Consider the following 20,871-nt stretch of genomic DNA (forward strand, 5'->3'; position numbering starts at 1 on the left):
TCTTAGGGGCCACAGTAGTTTCCGTCAAGCTGATATATATATTTTTTCACTTCATCTATCTCTATATTAACTTATGAATAGGTTGGATCTCAAAAATACATCACGGTCGGCCTTTTAAATGTTTCAACGGTGGGTGTGACTGCTCCCACGGTTTTCTGTGGTGGATCCATTTGAAATTTAGATCTATCTTATTCTTTTTGTAATGCCATAAAACGATCTCTAAAAATGGTTGGACCGTATGGATACAACACATGCATCGTGTTGGGGTCCACACAGCTTGGTGACGTCGCTTCAGTAGCCATCTGGATACTGACCTTTTCAGTATCTAATCCGCTTCCTGCTTAGTTACCAAGAAGGCGATCCGCGTCCTTCAACATGTACGTGTTTCTTGTGTTTGGAGCATCTGCAAGGCCAGATAAGCGGCTTCTAATAGCTTTCCTTAGATTATTTCAATCTGCTCACCCCATCTGTCCCCCAACGTGATGATCCAGACCGTTCACGGAGAAATCCATACAGGTTCTGGTCTACATGAAAAGAATCTTACGGATCGGAGACCATCATCCCTCATCGTAAAGCAAGTTAGAAACTGATTTCTTTTGACTATTGTTATTAAGCCACTGAAGAGTGAGATATCATCCTTGTTAGACATTTACGGTGGGAAATTCTAGATGAACGGACTGGATCATCGCAAGGTGGGGCAGAAAGGGCGGGCACATTGAAGGATCTTGATTGGACCCAAAGGAAAATGAGCCCACTTCATACCGCTGCCTCTCAAAAAGTCATATTAAGTGGGTCTCTTTCCAACGGCTTCCAATATTTGTTGGACAGTGGGGGGATTATCTGGACCTTTGTTTCGCTGTGGGCAATGACATTTTAGCCGTTGAGATGACCATCCATACTCATCCAGGCAATCTCTGCACGTGTGAGATAAACGCACACTGATCCAGACGGTTTAAATCGTGGCCCCCATTGCAGATGTTCGATAGGTTGGAGAAGATTATCCTCCAATTAGTGGAGATTTTTGTTGGAATGCTGATGTTTTCTCATTTTAACCATCCATGTTTGCATCCATGTGTATGTTTTATGTAATTTTTAGGATATAACCTATCCATAATGAGCCTCCTGATTTTGACGGTTCTGATGTAGGCAATATGTTACACGTGTATGTTTAGCACCGTGCGTGCGTGCGGGTTAATTTACTCTGTGAAAATATCATACGAGGAATTTTAAGGCGATTCTCACAGGAGACATCGAAGAGGATATTCGCGGAAAAATTGAAAACCGTATAAAATCTTGACCATTCATCATATAATAGATTCTGTTCTGGATTACATGTATCTGAGAAAAGTGACATTTGGGAGAAAATTCAACATGTGGTCTATATTCGACTTATGATATCGGCCCATTTGATGAGTGGACCTTCTAAATACTTTGCATATAGAATTTTTAACGTAGCCTCCGCACGTTGAATGGTACAGATTCATCTAAGAGGAGCCACTTCTGGCACGTGTGTAACAGATGATGACTTTAAATATCTCCTCGCGCGAATCAACGCATTATTTCCAAGGCAACACATCCTGATGTCGTAGACGAACGGGTAGCAGATTAGTTGCGGCAACGGCCTCACCCAAAACGGTGCGGCCCTTATGATGGGCCCACTTTGATGTATTTATTCTATATCCACGCCCTCCATCCGTTTTTTCAGATATTTATATTATAATAGTAAAAATGAGACGGGTAAAATTCTCAGATGGGCCATGATGTAAGAAAGAGTGTTGATTGAACGTCCCACCATTAAAATATTCCCAGGGTCCACCAAAATGTTTCTGAATTATTTATTTTTCATCCAACGTATTAATAAGGTCACATGAGCCTGGAGTAAAGGAAAAAAATATCATCCTGATCAAAAAAATTTTGTAGCTCATTATAAGTTGTCAATGGTCATTCACTACTGCTTCCTACGGTATGGTCCACCTGAGATTTGGATCAGTTTCATTTTAGAATTCGTGACTTAAAATGATCTGAAAAAACCAATGGACAGAATGGATGTAGAATAAATGTATCAAGGTGGGTCCCACAGTAAGGGACGCACCGTCTAGGGTAAGGCCGGGGCCGCACCTAACCGCTCCCAGACGAACGAGAACGACTCGAGCCTGCATTTCACGACACGTGGCCCCCACACCCCACCTTCGGATGCAAACCTATTTATATTGCGCCTCTTAATTCCCATTTCTCGTCCGCGCGCTCTCTCTCTCTCAAACCCTAGCTCTTCTTCTCTCATCAAAATCCTCCGCCCTCTAAAACCCCATGCTTCTGCCCTCCTATCCCTTTGAATTTACCGCTCTGCCACTTCTCTCCCATCCAAAACACCTCCCCTTCTTCCTCCTTCGACAAAACCCTAAGCCCGGACGCATCCTGACCGTCCACTGATGGCAACCCCGAGCGTGTCTTCCGTCTACATCCACGTCGTCGAGGACGTCATCAGCAAGGTTCGCGATGAGTTCCTCAGCGTCGGCGTGGGGGACAACGTCCTCAGCGAGTTGCAAGGGGTAATTTCGTAATTCTGCTGCCCTGTACGGGAATTCTAGGGGAATTCTAGATGCGTCCGTGCCTGAAATTTGATTTTTTCTTTTTCGTTTTTTAATTAAAATTTTATGGTGAATTTCAGCTCTGGGAACTGAAAATGATGCAATGTGGGGTGATAAGCGGTCCAATAGATAGGTCGTCCCTGCCTAAGACTGCCACTGCGGGGCCCGCTGCGCCCGTTCATGATCTGAATGTGCCGTATGAAGGGACGGAGGAGTACGAAACTCCCACAGCTGAGATGCTCTTTCCACCGGTAATCTTTACCTTTTTTTCCTTTTTTTTTTTATTTTTTTTATTTTTGCTTTTTTAAATGCAAGGAAGCATATAATGATCGACGGACCCAACGAGGTTTGGGCGAATGGTCTTCACCATAGGTTTGCTCCCTATAGGTGAGGGTTCGATTCCCCTCCTTGGCTTTACCTGATACACGTGGTTGTGGGTGATTGCGTGTATCCGCAGGGATTAGTCTCACTTCAAAAAAGAGGCGGGGACACCCTGTGTCTTCAAAAAAAATAATAAAATAATAAAATAATGCTCGGCGGAATTGAATGGATTCTTTTGGGAATTGATTGTTAATCGGGTGGGACCCATGATGAATGTGACATGCCCCAAAAAGTCTCCCCCATTGGAAGATGCTATCCATGTGTTTGGTGGATTCTTTTTCTTCTTGATTGTGGACCATTGTTCAAAACTTTCTGTTTGCAGGCCTTTAATCAGTTATAAAATTTCTCAATCAAGGAGATGTTTCTGGCATGGCCTGCTCAAATGGGTCTTGCCAGATGAACAGATCGGATGCCATGAAAGTTGGGCTTCGCCTGCACAGTTGCTGTGCAGAACAAAAATGTTGTTTGTTCAATTGGGTGATCAATAGTTACTCTGTTAGTCCATACTATAAAAAGGAAAAAAATTCTGTGGGGTTGCTTGGATGCATGAAACTCTCCACCCAAGTTCCATGGATGATGAATTCCATCAAAGAGGGTTCCATGGATAGAGAGATCATTTCTTTCATGAAAGGACCCATCTCCTGTATTTTAGGCCATTTTTGCAGAACTTGAGTTCTTAAGTGATGGGTTCCATGGGGCAGCTAGAACACTTGAGTTTGAGTTCTTAATTGGAGAGTCCACTGTTAGTTCACTGCATGGTTGGCTTTATTTGACATTTTCTTGTTTCTAGGTGTTTGGGTTTTTGATGTGGAAATGGAATTTTCTTTTGCAGACGCCTTTACAGACTCCCATTCAGACTCCCTTGCCAGGAATTGAGAATTCCCTATATCAGCTTCCCATGGGATCTAATGATTTCACTCCTGTAAATGATACTAGTAGGGGTGGTGCAGATGTTAAAGGTGGAAGGCCAAGCCCATATATGGTATATTCTTTTATTACATCCACTTAAAATGTGTCTTTCATCTTCATTCCATTTTCGTGATGTGTCTGCCAACATCCATTTGCATATGCCCTGCATATTGAACGTCAGAAATCCAGTGCAATGATTTAGTGTGTGGGGCTTGTAAATAACCTAGTCAATGAATAAAGATGGGGGAAAAAACTGTCACAGTGTCACTTCATGGCGTCCTTGCTGTAAAGTAACTTTGAGGTGCAATTAATGATAAAAGATCTTCTCCAAACATTACTTATTTATTAATTTTTTTTTTCCCAAAGGATAACAATTTATTCATAAAAGCGGCAAAGACCAAAGAACAAAGAAACAGAAAAAGAAAAAGGTAAAAAACATTACAACACAACCCCAACCCACTAAGCTCAACTAGAAGCCTTTAAATTGGAAGAAACCACAACCCTTTCTATAACATTCAATTTTGCTCGAAAGAAGACTCCCTTTGGATGGCCTGATTTGTTCTGAAAGCATCTGTTGTTTGTTTCCCCCCAAATCGCCCGGAGCCTAGCAAGAAGAAACATTCTCCGTGCTAGACCACGCAAATTACCAAAACCCCACCATGCCATTGCCTATAAAAACCTTCGATTGACCACGGCATAACCCAAGACACGCCAAACAGCCGAAAAAACTTTCCCACACCTCCTTAGAGAATGTGCAATGCCAGAAAAGATGATTCACCATTTTGCTAATACAAAGGACAAACATTGATAATGATGAGGCCCCTCTCCCTCAAGTTGTTGACTGTTAACACCCTTTTCCAACCCACTAACCATGCGAACACAGCCACCATTGAGGGAGCATCATACGACCAAAGAGGTTAAGTATGCACTTTGCCAACTTCGATAGAAACGCCCGAGAGCATGGAAAATAGAGATTTCACTGAAAACTTACCTGAATTTACCTCATTCCATCGCAAAGAGTCGGCCTCCTCTGACAGAGAAACTCCTGATAACAGATTCAAAAGAGAGAATAATTCTATAAATTCGTCATCATAAAGATCCCTGTGACACAAAGGAGCCCACACCCCTCTAGCCACCGAGAAGCAATGATAAACTGTACTACCGATGCTAAACTAGGAGACAATTCTGCAAACTCCGATCATGAAGCCACATATCCTTCCAAAATCTCACCCTAGAACCATCCCCAACCCCAAAAACCACCCCCCTTACGACCACCCTGTCCATATTTATGACACTTTGACCTAGCTCCAAATTAGTAACCTTATCAGTCATTCCTAATTAAGCAAGAAAAACTATGACATGCACAACTGCTGCCTTGAAACTTCCAATACAGCCATTTCTTTCCTGCTAACGTTTCACATGTGTAGAATATCTGATCCATGCAAAAGGTGTGCTACACCATGATGATCACCTTGTTTGAAAAGCAGGCCAATTCACTCATCAAGCATGACGCAACTTCAAAATAATTGGAAAGACAATGTTATGACTTAATCTACTGGTGTGGCCCACCTTCTTTCAGGGATCTGATATTCTGCTCGTGTGACATGTCAGTGGGAAATGAATAGCAGTATGTGGAAGTTCACATATGGCCACTGTACGTGACCATTTCTCATTAAGCAACCCAAATAGCTTTTTCTTTTCTGGAATGAAAACCTTAATAGGAGATCACCCCCTTTTATAACAAAATCAGTTCATTTTCTAAAATTGCTGGATCCAATACCCATGTTGTCAGATGTGCCAGACACACCTTCACCGATGCCAGGAAAAAAGAACCTTAATTTATCTTCAACTCTTACATTTCGTGTATATTTATGTATTATCAATTTAGTTTTAAACTTTAATGTGTTTATAGTTACGCAGATACAGTTCTGTTATGTATCTTATGCATTTATAAACTAGAATTTATATAATGATGATGATGATGATACATATTGAATTTTCCGGGGTCTTTGTATCTGACTTCTCTCGCTTGGGCCTGATACCAGTGCCTTCATCTATATCCTAGTCCCATAGACTGCACCCAATGGGCCTCAACTCTTCCTAATGAACTAGGTCTCCCAAAGTGCAAGATATCCCTCATTATTTACCTATTTATCGGATCCCAATTAGTTGGGTAAGGCTTAGATGATGATGATTTTATTTTTTTATAAGTAGTGGAGATTTTATCTCTCTTAAAGAAAATGAAATGGAGATTTTATTAAAAATAAACTGTGATCCTTTTTCACAAGGCAACGAATGGGAACCAAATTGTATAGGGAGTACCTGATGACAACAGTCCCTTGATCTCATTAACATTAAATGAACTTTTCCAAGGACATGGTCTCAATCTTGAGACCCATGCTTTGCTTTTCGAGCCCCCTTTGATGATGACCCTGTTAAAGGTCCCAAAAACGCAAGAGGCAACAACACCGCAACTTTTGATGCTTCCAATTAGGCTTGATTAGAATCACTAAAGCCTGAAATGCCATAAAATGCAATCCTAGAATGGTTTTTGAATATCTTACAATCTTTCCCAGCCCTTGACCATCTTAGATTGCTCAAGGAGCTTCCATCCACGTTAAACTTCCACCAACCTAAAGAAGGGACCCATCCATTAGTCCTGTTTTCTTGGACTACCATAGTTGTTTAGGTCTTTGATCTAGCTTTTACCCAACTCTGGGCATAAATTCCTTTAGGGCTTGTTTGGATTGTGGGAAAAGAAAAGTGTAATGATTATCCAATGATGGGTTCCATCAGCACCGTTGAAACATGGATTCCATTTTTGAGTGTCTTGTCTGGATACCAAGTGAAAATCTCATATTCCTCTCATAATGGTTACCTCAAATCTTGTGTGTGGGAATTTGATTATGGAAAAAGGCTAATGATTGCTATTTCCAATCTCACTATTCCTTTGCTATCTAAACAATGCAAAAGGTCTAAACAATGGAAATCTCCCATTTTCTTTTCCGGTTTTCCCACAATCCAAACTTGCTACTTTCATTGCTCGGGCTCAATCTATAAGGGGCCGTTAGATTTTCAATTTCCGTGGTAAATACACTGGAAATGGATAATAATGACTACCTCCATCTGTTTGATGGAGATGAAAATGGGTGAGGAATTTTGTCTCAAAAATTGGTCTGAAAGAAAACCTTGTTGCTACTAAATTTAATGTGGGCCCCACTATGATGTATGTGATATATCCATGCTGTCCATATGTTTTAATAGCACATTTTAGGGCATTAGCCCAAAAAGGGGGTGGATCCAAAGATTGAGTGTACCATACCTCAGGAAACAGTGGTCCTAAAGATGTCCATTGAAAGATATTTTCTCCCTAGGTTCCACATTGATGTTTATTTGTCATTCAACTTGTTCTTTAGGTCACACAATCATGGATAAAGGGAAAACAAAAATATCAGCTTGATCTAAAACTTTTGGGGCCTGCAACAAGCTGTCAATGGTAGGTGTTCAATTCCCACTGTTTCCTTTGGTGTGGTTCACTTGAGCTTTGGATCTGCCTCATTTTTCGGGTGATGCCCTAAAATGAGCTGGCCAAAGGGATGGACAGTTTGGATAAGGCACATACATCATTGCGGGCTGCATAGTTTCAGCAATTTTTTTCTCGGGTGGCATGACTGACTGCTGCAACAGAGTGAGAAGTAGTTGGAAATACAAAAGGTAAATAATTATTGCCTATTTCGTTAGAATTCCAGGGGTAATTAGAAAATCAAACAGCCCCTAAGAATAAATTTAATGTTCTCTTTTAGGCTGTCAACAGTAGAGGGCAAAGTTATCTTTAAAAAAAAAAAAACAGTAGTGCACTAGGGCAAGTTCTCATTTTTTTTTTCCGTTGCATTCCTTCCAAATGCTCTAGAGATTTGCTTAGGGAATCATTCTCCACAAGTTCTTCCTCTAGCCATAAAGACGCTCCCCATCCCTTAAAAAGAGTGATAATACTCTATGGCTGAACCCAACTAACCTTAAACCGATCGAACAAGAAGGCCTGGATCTCACGGTCCAACAGATAGTGCAAAAAGGTGACTCTCTCTCTCTCTCTCTCTCTCATAGTACACATTTGGGAGGGATGGGCTCCTTCATTGCTTCTTTAGAGATAACCACCTATTTTTTAACACTAGAAAAAGAAACTTCAGAAAAACAAGGAGTGCCACTCGTTGGCATGAGAACAAATGACTCTCCCATCACACACACACACACACACACACACACACATCCTCTTTTTGCAGATTATTGAGCATAAGGATTTTAGAAGACGAGGCCGTCCAACAGAATGCTTTAACTGTAGAGTTTGCAACCAATTCCCAAATATTTGCAAGTTCTGGAAAAAGAAGGATGCTTAGGGCAAATAACCTTAAAGAATCCTTTAGCAGGGAAATCTTCTTTTAGCAAAGGTGCCTATATGTGCTTATCCACATCATTTTCCGTCACATAGACATCTTTTTGCATACCTAATAGCTCAACCATGGGACCTTTATGTTCCCGAAGGTTCTTTTTGAACACAAGTCTCCAAATGATCTTCCCCCCTCTAGTTTGAAGCAATCCTTGATCTTCACAAAATTAGTGGACAGCGAATACACTATAGGGAAAGAGAGGGCAAGCAGCTTATCCCAACCAAAATATTTGTTCCCTCCTATTTAATCTAGATCTCCCAAAATATCATAAGAAAATCTCCCAAGATCTACTAATTCAACAAGATCTGTAACAGAATTCGGGTTTGAAGCTGTTCCATCAAGCAACATTGATGTCTGCCAAAAGTAGGATTTGTGTGGACTCAGTGACTTTTACATTAGTGTTCACAAATGATATCATTTGAGGTGGCTGTCTTTTCTCAAATTTGGAGCCGGAGAATGCGCATGTCTGCCCAAATCCCAAGAGATGACATTGCTAGTAAGACTGGAAACATTGCCACTTTGTTGTCTAACTAATCCATGGAAATGAATTTGCGGGATTTCAATTAGTAAGCCTGCATAAATGGGCTGCAGTGATTTAAGTCTTGTTTATAATGACTCAGCTTCTTGGTTTATTCAATTGTATGGTAAATGACATATGAAATCCCTGGGATTGTGATGTTTTATGTATCTTTTCCCTTTTCTGACAGCAACCACCTTCGCCTTGGATGAATCAAAGACCTCTTGGTGTTGATGTTAATGTAGGTAAGTATAATGGGAAAAGGGGAGATGGAAGCTTCCTCATGGGAATTTCACAAGTTTGTCATTTGTTAGGGTGATGTTGACCTACTTTCCTCACCATGCGTAATGAGTTTAATTTGTTTCAATAATCAGTGTAATTGCTTGTTTATACTTGTTTGTAGCTTATGTGGAGGGACGAGAGGAGGTGGACAGAGGAAGTTCTCATCAACCCATGACACAGGTGCTTTCTTATTTGATAACCAACTATTTTTCTGTTGGTGCCATATATTTACTTGTTTATTCAGGAGATGTTGGCGAATTAGTTCTTGCATTCATTTATTACTTATCAATGTTATTATATAAATAGAGTTAGATTTTTGTACTCCTTTTAGATATGAGGTCTCAAGTCCAAACCTGTTGGATCATAGTTTATGGTCCACCCAGCAAATAACTTCCAACCTTCGCATTGTTCGCCATCCAACCCATCCAATAAGTTGGCCCAATCATTGGAATTACCGTGTGCAAAAATCAGCCACATCCACTTACTGAGCAAACCATGCTTGTATTTCGTTATTTATCAATGGCTAAACATGTTTTTGCTAAGTTATTATTATTGTTATTTTCTATTACACCCACACCCACACCACACAATACTCACACACACCCACACCACATGGGCACTTGATCCCATGATCTGAGTGTTGAAACAGTCTGTCTACCAGTAATTCACTGGGTAGATTGTAAATTAACATGTGTGTTATCAATCACTCTCTCTCTCTCTCTCTCTCTCTCTCTCTCTCTGCACATGTGTTACCACTGAAGTTCAGTACTTGTCTTGTTTCCAGGATTTTTTCATGATGTCTTCTGGTAAGCGGAAACGAGATGATTATGCTTCACGTTTTCCACCAGGTGGGTACATACCACAGCAAGATGGAGCTGGAGATGCTATATTGGAGGTTTTCGAACTAGAGGTGCCTTGTCCCCTATATTTATGTTCATATTCGTCCCTCTTTTTTCTCTTATCTTTCAGTTACCTTTATCACTTTCTTGTTGCAATGATTGGTTATTTTGGCAATGTTTTTACCTGATGCAAGTAATACGGGTATACAATCATGTAAATTAGTCTAATTATTATTTGAAGTATATTCTATATTCACCTTGTATATGTTGGCTTACATTTGCTAATGCAAATACATACATGTGTGTGTCAGTTTAGGTTTTGCCAATGTGAAAAAAAAACCGAAATGGAGTGGCTGCAGGGATTGCATATGTGGACTAACTTCAAGGGGAAGGATTGAGATGCCTTTGAATTACTGCATTATATAACCACACAGAACAGACATACAAATATAAACTTCCCACATGAACAATAGAAGAATTGTCTGATATTTGAGATTCCACCTGGAACAGAGGAATAGTAGATTCCTCTCTGCCTGCAAATGAGTGACTGAATGCAATTATTGCACATGCTGTCATCCAAGGTAGGCAACTCAAAAAGTTGTATGCCCTACTGAAAGTGGCTGTCTCCTTCATGAAAAACATACTGAGGGTCATAGAAGGATAGCATCATCATCATCCTTTAAGCCTTATCCCAACTAACAGGGTTGGTTACACATTCTATTCCACCGTTCCACTATATCATGGATCATATCCTCTATTAAACCATAGGTCATCAAGTCTTTTGTTACTACCTCCACTGACTTCCTATTAGGTCTTCTGCTTGCCCTTTTAGAGCCTTAAACTTGAACTAACCCACTCCAAACTGGTGCAACTCTTGGTCTTTCTTGCACATGACCAAGTCATCTAAATGCACTTCCCTCATTGTATTACCTATCAGTGCTACTCAATTCCCCCAATATATTTATTTCTAAGTCTATCCTTCTGTTTTTCTACTCAACGATCGCAACATCCTCATTTCAGCTATATTTTGTCCGAGGAACATGTTGTTCCTTAACTGCCCAACATTCTACCTCATAAAACATGGTTGGTCTTATATGATGCAGGATAACTAACCACTTGCTCTAAAAGCTTGAATTGATAGAGCATGGCGAATCAATTCCTTCATCTCATAGCCCAAGCCTCATATCCCATGGGTTAGGACCTCAGCCAAACCCACCTCATGGGCTCCACATCACATGGGTATCGCCTCACACGAGCTGCCCAGCCCGAGCGTGCCCTGCATCCCACAATCCACCCCACTCAAGCTCGGTGTGAAAATGTCATACATTAATCACCTTCGGTGAGGAGTTTCGAACACGAGACCTCCCACTCTGAAACCATGCAGGACAATTAACCACTTGCTCTAAAAGCTCGAACTGATAGAGTATGACAAATCAATCCCTTTAGCTCATAGCCCAGGCCCCACATCCCATGAGTTAGGACTTCGGCTAAAACCCCCTCGTGAGCCCCACATCACATGGGTACCGCCTCACACTAGCCACATGCCTCACATGAGCCACCCACCCCTAGTGTGCCTTGCATTCCACAGGCCACCTCACTCGAGCCAGGTGTGAAAATGCTCTTGCATTATTATTGCTATCCAAAAAAATAATAATTCCCCTTTAGTTTGATCGATACACATTGATCACATAAAACTCTAGAGTCACATCTCCACTTCTTCCACCCAACTTGAATTTTATGAGCAAAATCCCTCTCAATCTCACCACCCTCGTGAATTATCAACCTAAGATATCCAAAATGGTCATTTTGGGGTACTTTTTGGCCAACAATATTAACTAATTCCTTGTTTCCACTCCGATACGTTACTACAATTGCATTTTTTATTCTTTGTTTTAGTCTGACTATTTAGCACTTTTAGATTCTAAATCATCTCTCCATAGTTTTGGCTTTATGTTCATGCCCTCCCTCATCTTGTCAATTAAAACTATGTCATTTGCAAAAGACACACACCATCAGATCTCTTCTTGTACATGCCTCCTCGCCTTGTCCATATCCAATTAAAAAGATACAGGCTTAGTGCCGACTCCTGATGTAATCTTACAATCATTAGAAACTCGCTTGTCTTTCCACCTAGCGCTCATCACATTTGTTACCGCTCTGTCATGCTATATCCTTAATCATGTCAACTTATCCTCTTGAGACTCATTTATGCCCACTAACTCCTTGGGATCCATAAGTGGGGTGTGTGTGCGTGTGTATGCGTGTGTAAGTGGTGAAATTCCACTAGCGTGAGTGTGTGGGGTGTGTGTGTGTGTAATTAAAAAATAAAAACCATGTGGAAATCCTTCCTCACCCTATAATTCTTCATCAACTGTCTATGTAGGAAAATAACCTCAATGGTTGACCTTTTTTTTTTTTTCCTGAAAGGTAATGATGTACCTCAATGGTTGACCTTTTCTTTCTTTCTGAAAAATAACGGTGTACCTCAATGGTTGACAATCCTTGCATAGATCCCCCGATACATTCTTCTCAAGCCTTGACTAACCTTAGCTTGATCATGATTTGCTAAAGTTTCACACTATGGCTCATAAATTTAATCCCATGATAGTTAGTGCAACTCTATATGCTTCCTTTATTCATGTAAATAGGTACCACACTTCACACGTCTGCCATTTTCTTCAATCTTACAATCTTGTTGAACAACATTGTCAGCCAAAATAAACTTGTACCTCTTGTTCACTTCAACTTTCTGAAAGCTTCTCTCTCTTCATATATTGTAATCCTACAAACATATGGTGTCCGGCATCATTTGAGTTTAAGATTCCTTACATCCCCCTGTGCTTTGGGAGTAGTTCCATTTAACATGTTTTGAAAATAGCTTCTCCACTTCTCATTGATCTAATTAATTGCCCTTAATTAGTACACCCTTTAGTCATTGCTAATAATGCATTCAACATGATCTAGGTCCCTACTTTTCCTCTCTCTCATTTTTGCAAGTTCGAAGACATCTTTGTCACCTTTTCTTGTCCCTAATATATGATACAAATACTATATGCTTCACTACTTTCTTAGAGTTCCTTTTTGCATTTCTATATTCTTCTAATGTTTTCTCATTTCTAGTTGCTTTGTAGGCTTGAAACATGATTGTTTCATGCCACTTGCCTTTTTGGACTTCATCATTTCACCTCTAAGTTTCCTCTTGTCAGTGGCTTTTACCTCACTCTTAAAACTTCTTTAGCCACTTTCCCAATGCTCAACCATCTTGTTCCACATAACATGAACTCGAAATTTTCATCTTCCATCAATTAATTACTAAATAAATTGCTCTCTCTCCTTTTAAATTCAACCACCTTGTTTTTGTAACATTTATTAAATTTATTCAATCTCCATCTTTTAACGTAAACATTAATAACCGTTTACCCAATGTTGTCAACTCGCATATGCGTTTGTGTGCGACCGGCATATGCTGTTGGCATATGCGATTGCATACTCGCATATGCAATTGCATATTGCTCTGACCTCTCTTTTCTTTTTCTTTTTTCGAAAAAAATAAAAAATGTAAAAACAATGGGAAAAATTGGAAAAATTAAAAAAAAGGGAAAAAACTACGCCTACTTACTACAAGTGATTGGATTGGGTTCTTCGATCTATTTCATTGTAGTTTGTGTTCGAGACTATTAGACCATCTATAAATTAAGTACTTAAATATTTCTATGCTATTTACATAAAATTTAATATAACAACCAACAAGTTACATTAAAACTTTTAACATACAAATTTGATTAATAAATGATAACTTGATAACTTGAACAACTTACAAATTACAACTTAATTTACAAAAAAAAAAAAGCACAACGTACAAAGTATGCCATCACATATGGAGTATGCCATTGCATACTTGCATATGCGATCTCGCACGTATCTTGCAAAAAAGTATGCCATCGCATACTCTCCCAGGTCGCATACGCAATCTTCTGAAAAAAATGGCATATGCAATTGCATATTCGCCTATGCGATGCAATTGCATATTCGCCTATGCGATTGCACATGACAACAATGAATTTATCTATGTTGTGTAGTCAAACTCTCCCCTAGCATAACCTCCTACATGATTCCTGCTGTAAGGCAACTGAAACAGGTTCAATATGACTATGTAAGTACTTTGCCTAGGAGCTTGTACCTTTCCTTGGAAGGTTCAATTGGTTCCAATAGTTTGTTGTCATTTACCAAATCTGAGCACTTCAGATTTACCTCTCTTATCCATCATCGAATTCTCATCTGAATTTTGTTTGATGAGGTAGGCTGGTAGGGTTCTTGCACGATTGATCAGATTAGGCCCTTTAGGCTTAAGTTGGATTTGTTGGTTGGTGGGATTATACCTAGCATCAAATGTTTTCAAAAGGGTGAATGGAAAATGGAATCTTTGTGTTACCGAGCATAGGTCCAACTTCAATGGGGTGAATTAGTGAAGAGGTTGCTTATTATCCCCTTTGTTCTGATTATTTGCGGCTACAAGGGGACTTGCTTGGTTTTGGATTTGATTTTTCTTAGCTCCTATCTGGTGACAATTGACATTCTGATCTTGATGGCCTTGATTCTGTTGCCCTGGATGTTGGTGGGAAACTCATCTTCCCTACTGCAAGCTAATTGCCGTCATCATCACGGTGACACACATTGTTGTCATTGTTTACTACAAATTTTTTTTTTTTTTGGAAAGATGATGCAAATTTATTAGGCAGAAGCACTAAAAAGGAAAGAAAAGCAAAACAAAAGAGGAAAAGGAAAACTATACAAAAAGGAGCTAAAAAGTTCCAAACCCAAGCTCACAAATTACAACCACTTAGACACTGAATTCCCCACCCGAACGAAAACCATCTCTGCAGACAGAGAGATTCCCAAAAACCCTGTTATTGCGCTCAGGCCAGATCAACCATAAAGAAGCCAATGGAGAAAGCCTCCACTTCCGAGAACCCAAACGACCTCCAGGATCACCGTGCTAGGCCCGAAATAAAGGCTTTCCATTGAATCCAGCATTACCCAGGCCATGCCAGCGGAACTGAAGATACCAGACCACACAACACGAGCAAAAGCGCAGAGGATGAAAAGATGATCCCTGGTTTCTTCCACAGCAAGGTACAACGGGCAGGCGTTTGGAAGGACCATTCCTCTCTTCTCCAGATTGTCAATCGTGAGGATTTTCCTTCTCCCTGCGACCCCTGCAAAATCCGCAATCTTTGGTGGGGCGCCATTGACCATAACTCCGCTGTGAAGAAGCAATCCTCCCCTGAGCTAGGCTGAGAGCATGCGGTAGAGAGACCGAACTGAGAAATTCCCCGATTTGCTAAAGCGCTAAATCAGGGCTTTCTCTAGATCTGGGATGAGCTATAGGGACAAAAGATGCAACATGTCATTGTTACTACAGTTATAACCCTCATTGTTGTTTCATTTCATGTTTCCTCCATCAGAGTTTCTGCCACCGTCAGATTGTAAAGAAGCAGTTTGCACAAGTTTTAAAAAAGAAGATCAGATCAGCGGGGAATACTTTCAAATGATTAATGCTTACCTTTCTGTTATTCATACAAATCCTTTGATTGCTTATTGGCTACCTTGTCTGAGGAATAATTTTTGTGAAAAACGGGACAAACCGGTATAATGTTTGATCTTGTTTCTCAATTGAGTGGAAATAGGGATATATCCACACACACAAATCCTTCTTCATTGTTTACAAAATAAGTGGTTGTAGGACTACCAGTACCATTTCTTTATATATAGTAGAAAGAACAGGCTCACTCGTAGTTGAAGGAAAGCTTTGTAATGAACTTGGTTTTGCTTCAGTTGTTGAGCTTAACATGGCACCAATGGCTGTTTACTTCTTCACACCACTAGGTTTGCCACTCATTGGTGTGTTTATGAACAAAAACTTGTATGAGAAATATCATGTGGCCTGGAATTCTCATAGTCAAATGCTTGATTCTCGATGTGTATGATGATTTAGCATAGTTTGTAAATAGTTTGTAAATTTTAATTATTTAGATTAAGTCGATGATTGATCTCACTTGATTCTTTAGCCACATGCATGCGTCCTGCATCCAATAGACTCACTAGAGAGGGACTGATGAAAGGGTCATGGTCACTTGTTTCTTTTGCAATGTTTCTGTGTTTTTCTAATATAACTTCGTTTCCATTCAAAAGATAAAAGGAGCTTAGTACCTCGATGTGAATGCTACTTGCAGGGTAATACAATTGGTTCATTTTCACTCAGTCAAACTCATTGTTGCATTCATTTCGACAATGCATCCAAATGCATGCCTAATTACCTGATGTTCTTGGAAATCTCTTTTTATCAATAGCCTGCCCAATACTCGTATGTCATTCTAGGGGAATCAATTATCATTTGACAAGAATCCTAGCACTTTCACCATGCAAGAAACTAATTAAAAGATGAAAGATATACCACTGATACTCTGTGCAGCTAACAATGCTTCATGGCTGGAGAGGGAAACGGCACTGGTCATCAACCGTAATTTTTTAGTTGCATCTTGCATGTTAGGAAGTGTGAAACTTTTCTAATCCTTTTTTCCTTGTGCATCAATTTTGACGACACATGACTCATTCTTTGCGGGTCTGAGTCAATTCAGAATCATCTATCATAAGTAGCATGTTTCTAACATTGGCCATATTTCTTCTGTTCTTATGTGTATACTTCTGACCTTCTCATATGCCCTTGGTTTTTAGGTCAGTACAGCAAAAAGTTCATCAAATAGATATGGCGGAGTAACTGCAAATGGTGACATGCAATCAGCGCAAGAAGCAAGGACTGCTCAGAGGATTCCACAACAGGATGGGGTTCATGATGGTTACGATGATGTAATGACCACAACTCTTGTGAATTTCATCTACCTTGTTGCTATTATTATTATTATTTTCTATCTCACTCCTCAATTTTCACTCTGTTTCTTTTGTTTTCCTTTTGAAGTTTTTCAATTTTCCAGGTGTTGCCAATGAAGAGTTCAATACCCCGGTCGACCATGGTAAATTATGTTGATGAATTCATGTCAAACATGGACCATTTGGAACAAGGAGATGAGACTTTTACAGTTTTATGTCATGCTGACCTTGGAGGCTTTTTCTTTCAATAGATCTAAATGCCGGTCACACTGTTGGCACACCAAAACCAGCTAAGAATGAGGGTGCTGATGATGATGAGCCACCACTGAATGAAGATGACGACGACGATGATTTGGATGATCTGGAACAAGGAGAGGAAGAGCCCAGCACCCACCATTTGGTTCTGGCCCAGTTTGATAAGGTAATTGCCATCATTTTGTTTTTTCCTTGTGAGCAGCTATCCTTAGAATAACTAACGATCTTCGTACCTTGTCGCATTTGTGTAGGTCACACGGACCAAAAACAGATGGAAGTGTGCACTTAAGGATGGAATAATGCACATCAACAGTAAGGATATTCTTTTCAATAAGGTGTGTCGAATTTCCTCTGCGTTTTTTTTTTTTTTAAATGCTTGCATGGAATGGCCTCTCTAGTTTCTTCTAACGCCTGCGTTAATTTTACCTACTTGTTAGTTTTGTTTGATGGCTGAATGGTCTTGCTTCAGTTCCCAATATTGTTCGAAAACTTGGAAAACTCAACGCAGTGAAGCCAATTTAACTTGATTCGATGAGAAATTTACTCAATTCAACTTGAGATTCAGTTGTTGCGACTTACAAAGACTACAACAACCTTATATCATAAAATGTGAACCTTTTTTTTTTTTTGAGAAGCAACAAAACTTTTATTAAGAAAACCGCGGAAGCGAAAAGAATACAAAGCAGCAGAAAAACTAGAACAGAAAGGACAAATCTGCAGATCTAGCATCCTGAACATACGGCACCCACTCTGAAACTGAAGATTTAATCAGAAAGATAATTCTTTCAGCTAAAATGGTTACTTTATTGCCCCTCGATGTTCAAGACTTGATCAACGCTTAACTGATTATTCAATTCAACTCGACTGACTTTCAAGTTGGGTTTTTTGGCCTTTGGAACCATGATTTCCATCATCTGATATGAGGGTAGGGTCTGCCTAATGCTGATATTGTTTTTACAATTAGAGGGACTGTCGTTAGGTTGGGGATTGCCATCCCAGTCAGCTGCTCAAGTGAAAACGAACTCCTTGTACAGCTGTACTAATGCAGGAGCATTTTCCCACAGGGTTCGAGTGAGGTGGCCTGTGGGATGCAGGGGCACACTCGAGGCGGGCGGCTCGTGTGAAGCGGAACCCATGCGAAGTGGGGCCTACAAGGGGGGTTCAGCCGAGGTCCTAATCCATGGGATATGGGGCCTGGGCAATGAGACAAAAAGATTAATTCGCCATGCTCTATCAGTTCGAGCTTTTAGAGCAAGTGGTTAATTGTTCGAGACTCCTTACCGAGGGTGATTAATGCAAGGGTATTTTCACACCGGGCTCAAGTGGGGTGGCTTGTGGGATGCAGAGGCACGCTCGGGGTGGGTGGCTCGTGTGAAGCGGAACCCATGTGAAGTGGGGCCCACGAGGGGGGAGTGGAAATGTTTGAAAGGATGAAAGGGTTCTATAAAGCTTGCTTATCCATCCTTCCTGGCCAAGTAGGAAGGAGCATTAGATGTTGGAGCTGTTACCTAAATCACCAAACCCCCTATGTTTTTCGTTCCGGATTGCAAGATCCAGATTATGGATCATTTGCTATCTGGATCACTATTTTTACCGATCTGAAATTTTGGTTTTACTACTAGTGTAGATGAACTTGTAATTTCAATCTATATTTAGAACATATGGAATTATTTTAATGGGCAAGGGGAAGGCCCAAAGGGACGTGGATGGAGATAGTAAGAAAAGACTTGATGACCTATGGTCTAATTGAAGGTTTGGCCCACGATGGAGTGGAATGGCGGAATAGGATTTACGTAGCCATCCCCAATTAATGGGGATAAGTGTTGAATGATGATGATGATAAATTTACATGTTGACGTATGCAACAGCATGAATACATAAAATAGTATGCTCCTGGGACCTAATATTCATCGCTATATTATATATAATATATGAAATGATGAATATTGTTATTTTTATTGAAATAGTCTGTATAGTTCAATAAAAATAACCATATTCCTCGTTTCATACATAAATTACAATATCAATCGTATATGATAATAGACTGTGTATGCCTAATGTATGCACTAGAGCAATCCATGTGATCCTAGCCCTAGCATACCGTATATCAGATGAACTAGTGTACTGTGTACCCATTCCTGTACCATGTGCTGGAGCAACCTATTCCTGTTCCCTCACTATCATTTCTCCAATAATAAGACCTTCTATCATCAGCTGTCAAAGGGGCTCAATCAGGGCCCAAACCAGCCCAGACTAGGCCCGTTGACAGCCGTGTTGACAGCCATAATCATAGTGGGCTCCATTAACCGGCTGCTTCTACAGTCTTCATAGTATTTTATTCTTTTATATTCTAAGGAATACATCTGTTATCATCCATAAACATTGTCATCTTGCGGCCATCTGGGCGCTTCTCCAATGTGTTTTTCCCCCATTTCTCCTTTCTTTCTTTGACAGGCAAATGGGGAGTTCGACTTTTAGCCTTTGACGGGTTCTGCCTCAGAAGAACTAATCCCAGCCGATGGGTTCCTGGAAGGATTTGTTTCCTGAGGATGTTGTCTGGTGAGAGTGGAATTGGGAATGGCCTAAGAGAGATCTGTATAGAGAAAAGCCCTTGTTGCCAACTGCTCCACTCCATTTCGTTTCTGCAGAGATTGTTTGTGTTTTTGTTCGTTTTGTAAATTTTACTTTTGTGGTGATAATTACAGTATGATATTTACTAATGTCTGCTTTCATATTTCCCTCGGAAGAACCCCTTTGTACATGTACAACTTTGAACGGGGAAACTGCAGCACCCTGACTCAAGAAGCCTTATTTGAGCTTTTTATATGGGATGCATTTAAATCAGATTGTCGGCATGGCCTGGTCATGCTGCCCATGCATTTTGGTTGTATGTTTTTCTTTTATTCGTTTCTTCATGGAGCCCGCAGCATCTTCGATGTGTAGGTGATATTGTGCATATTATGGATTGGATGAAGCAGAAATACTGAAAATCCCAACTGATTTTGAAGTTCTTATCCATCAATCGGATTACGTATTGCCGAGTTGGATCTTGGACCAGTTTTTTAAACTGTAGATTTAAGAGCTTGGATTGTGATAATGGGGTGACCGAACTCAAATGAGCGAGGCTTGAGTGCAGTCAAAATTATGAAAAGGCCTTTGCTCTACAGAGTCAGCCCAATGGACCCAAACCAATCCGTCCCCGTCTGCAGACGACCCTGGTTCCCTCCATGTGGGTCAGGTTGTAAATTTTTTATTTTATATATTTTCTCACTACCTTCTGTCCAGGAGATTGTTGTGAGATAAAAGACTGGGTCAAACCAATCTACTCTCTTCAGGAGATTATTGTCAGTTAAATGACTGGGTCAGTTGGACCAACTTGTTCAGTCCCGATTTAAGTTGTGACTCGCCCGAGTTGGGTGTGACTCGTGGGGTTGAACTGGATTGGATCCGACAGAGCCTGTCCATTGAAAGTCCTAACGTCAGCTCCCTCCTACCCAACCAGGCTGGAGGAGTTGTAAGAATCTGGATCTTAGTTGGGCCTTAAACATATACAGAGTAGCCTCAAAGCATGGTCCATGGGGGTGTGGACTGTTAATCCGATGGTTGGATGTGCCCGGAGATTGGACTTTCCAATCTTTGGGGTATATATATGGGAAAAGGTTCTATACGGTCGAGCTCATGGGAACTCCCCGTCAGGTCGAGCTGTGTGGGCCCCACCATGATGTATGCCGAACATCTACCCCATCAGTCAGATGCGCCATGCCATA

The 20,871-nt window shown here is 40.5% G+C and overlaps 1 protein-coding gene across 2 annotated transcripts; it reads left to right on the forward strand.

Moving 5' to 3' along the window:
* The first annotated feature begins 2,229 nt into the window (after positions 1-2,229).
* On the forward strand, positions 2,230-19,948 carry LOC131252816 (uncharacterized). 2 transcript variants are annotated; one of them, XM_058253541.1, is made up of 11 exons: positions 2,231-2,549; positions 2,669-2,839; positions 3,802-3,951; positions 9,031-9,085; positions 9,244-9,302; positions 9,907-10,032; positions 16,697-16,828; positions 16,938-16,992; positions 17,101-17,270; positions 17,356-17,439; positions 19,559-19,948. In XM_058253541.1, exons 1-11 carry the CDS (start codon positions 2,430-2,432, stop codon positions 19,580-19,582), a joined length of 1,146 nt encoding a protein of 381 aa, XP_058109524.1. In that variant the 5' UTR covers positions 2,231-2,429; the 3' UTR covers positions 19,583-19,948. The 2 variants fall into 2 exon arrangements, with proteins under 2 accessions (XP_058109525.1, XP_058109524.1); XM_058253542.1 differs by lacking the exon at positions 9,907-10,032 and having other exon boundaries at positions 2,230-2,549.
* Positions 19,949-20,871: the final 923 nt, after the last annotated feature.

Source organism: Magnolia sinica, chromosome 8 (genome assembly GCF_029962835.1).
Source record: "Magnolia sinica isolate HGM2019 chromosome 8, MsV1, whole genome shotgun sequence".
Classification (NCBI taxonomy): Eukaryota; Viridiplantae; Streptophyta; class Magnoliopsida; order Magnoliales; family Magnoliaceae; genus Magnolia; species Magnolia sinica.

Excerpts from the sequence above, each read along its gene's own strand:
- LOC131252816 (XM_058253541.1), top strand. The coding sequence starts at position 2,430 with ATGGCAACCCCGAGCGTGTCTTCCGTCTACATCCACGTCGTCGAGGAC. Across the intron at positions 2,550-2,668 it reads TCCTCAGCGAGTTGCAAGGG|CTCTGGGAACTGAAAATGAT; the intron begins GTAATTTCGTAA and ends GGTGAATTTCAG. Across the intron at positions 9,086-9,243 it reads TGGTGTTGATGTTAATGTAG|CTTATGTGGAGGGACGAGAG; the intron begins GTAAGTATAATG and ends ACTTGTTTGTAG.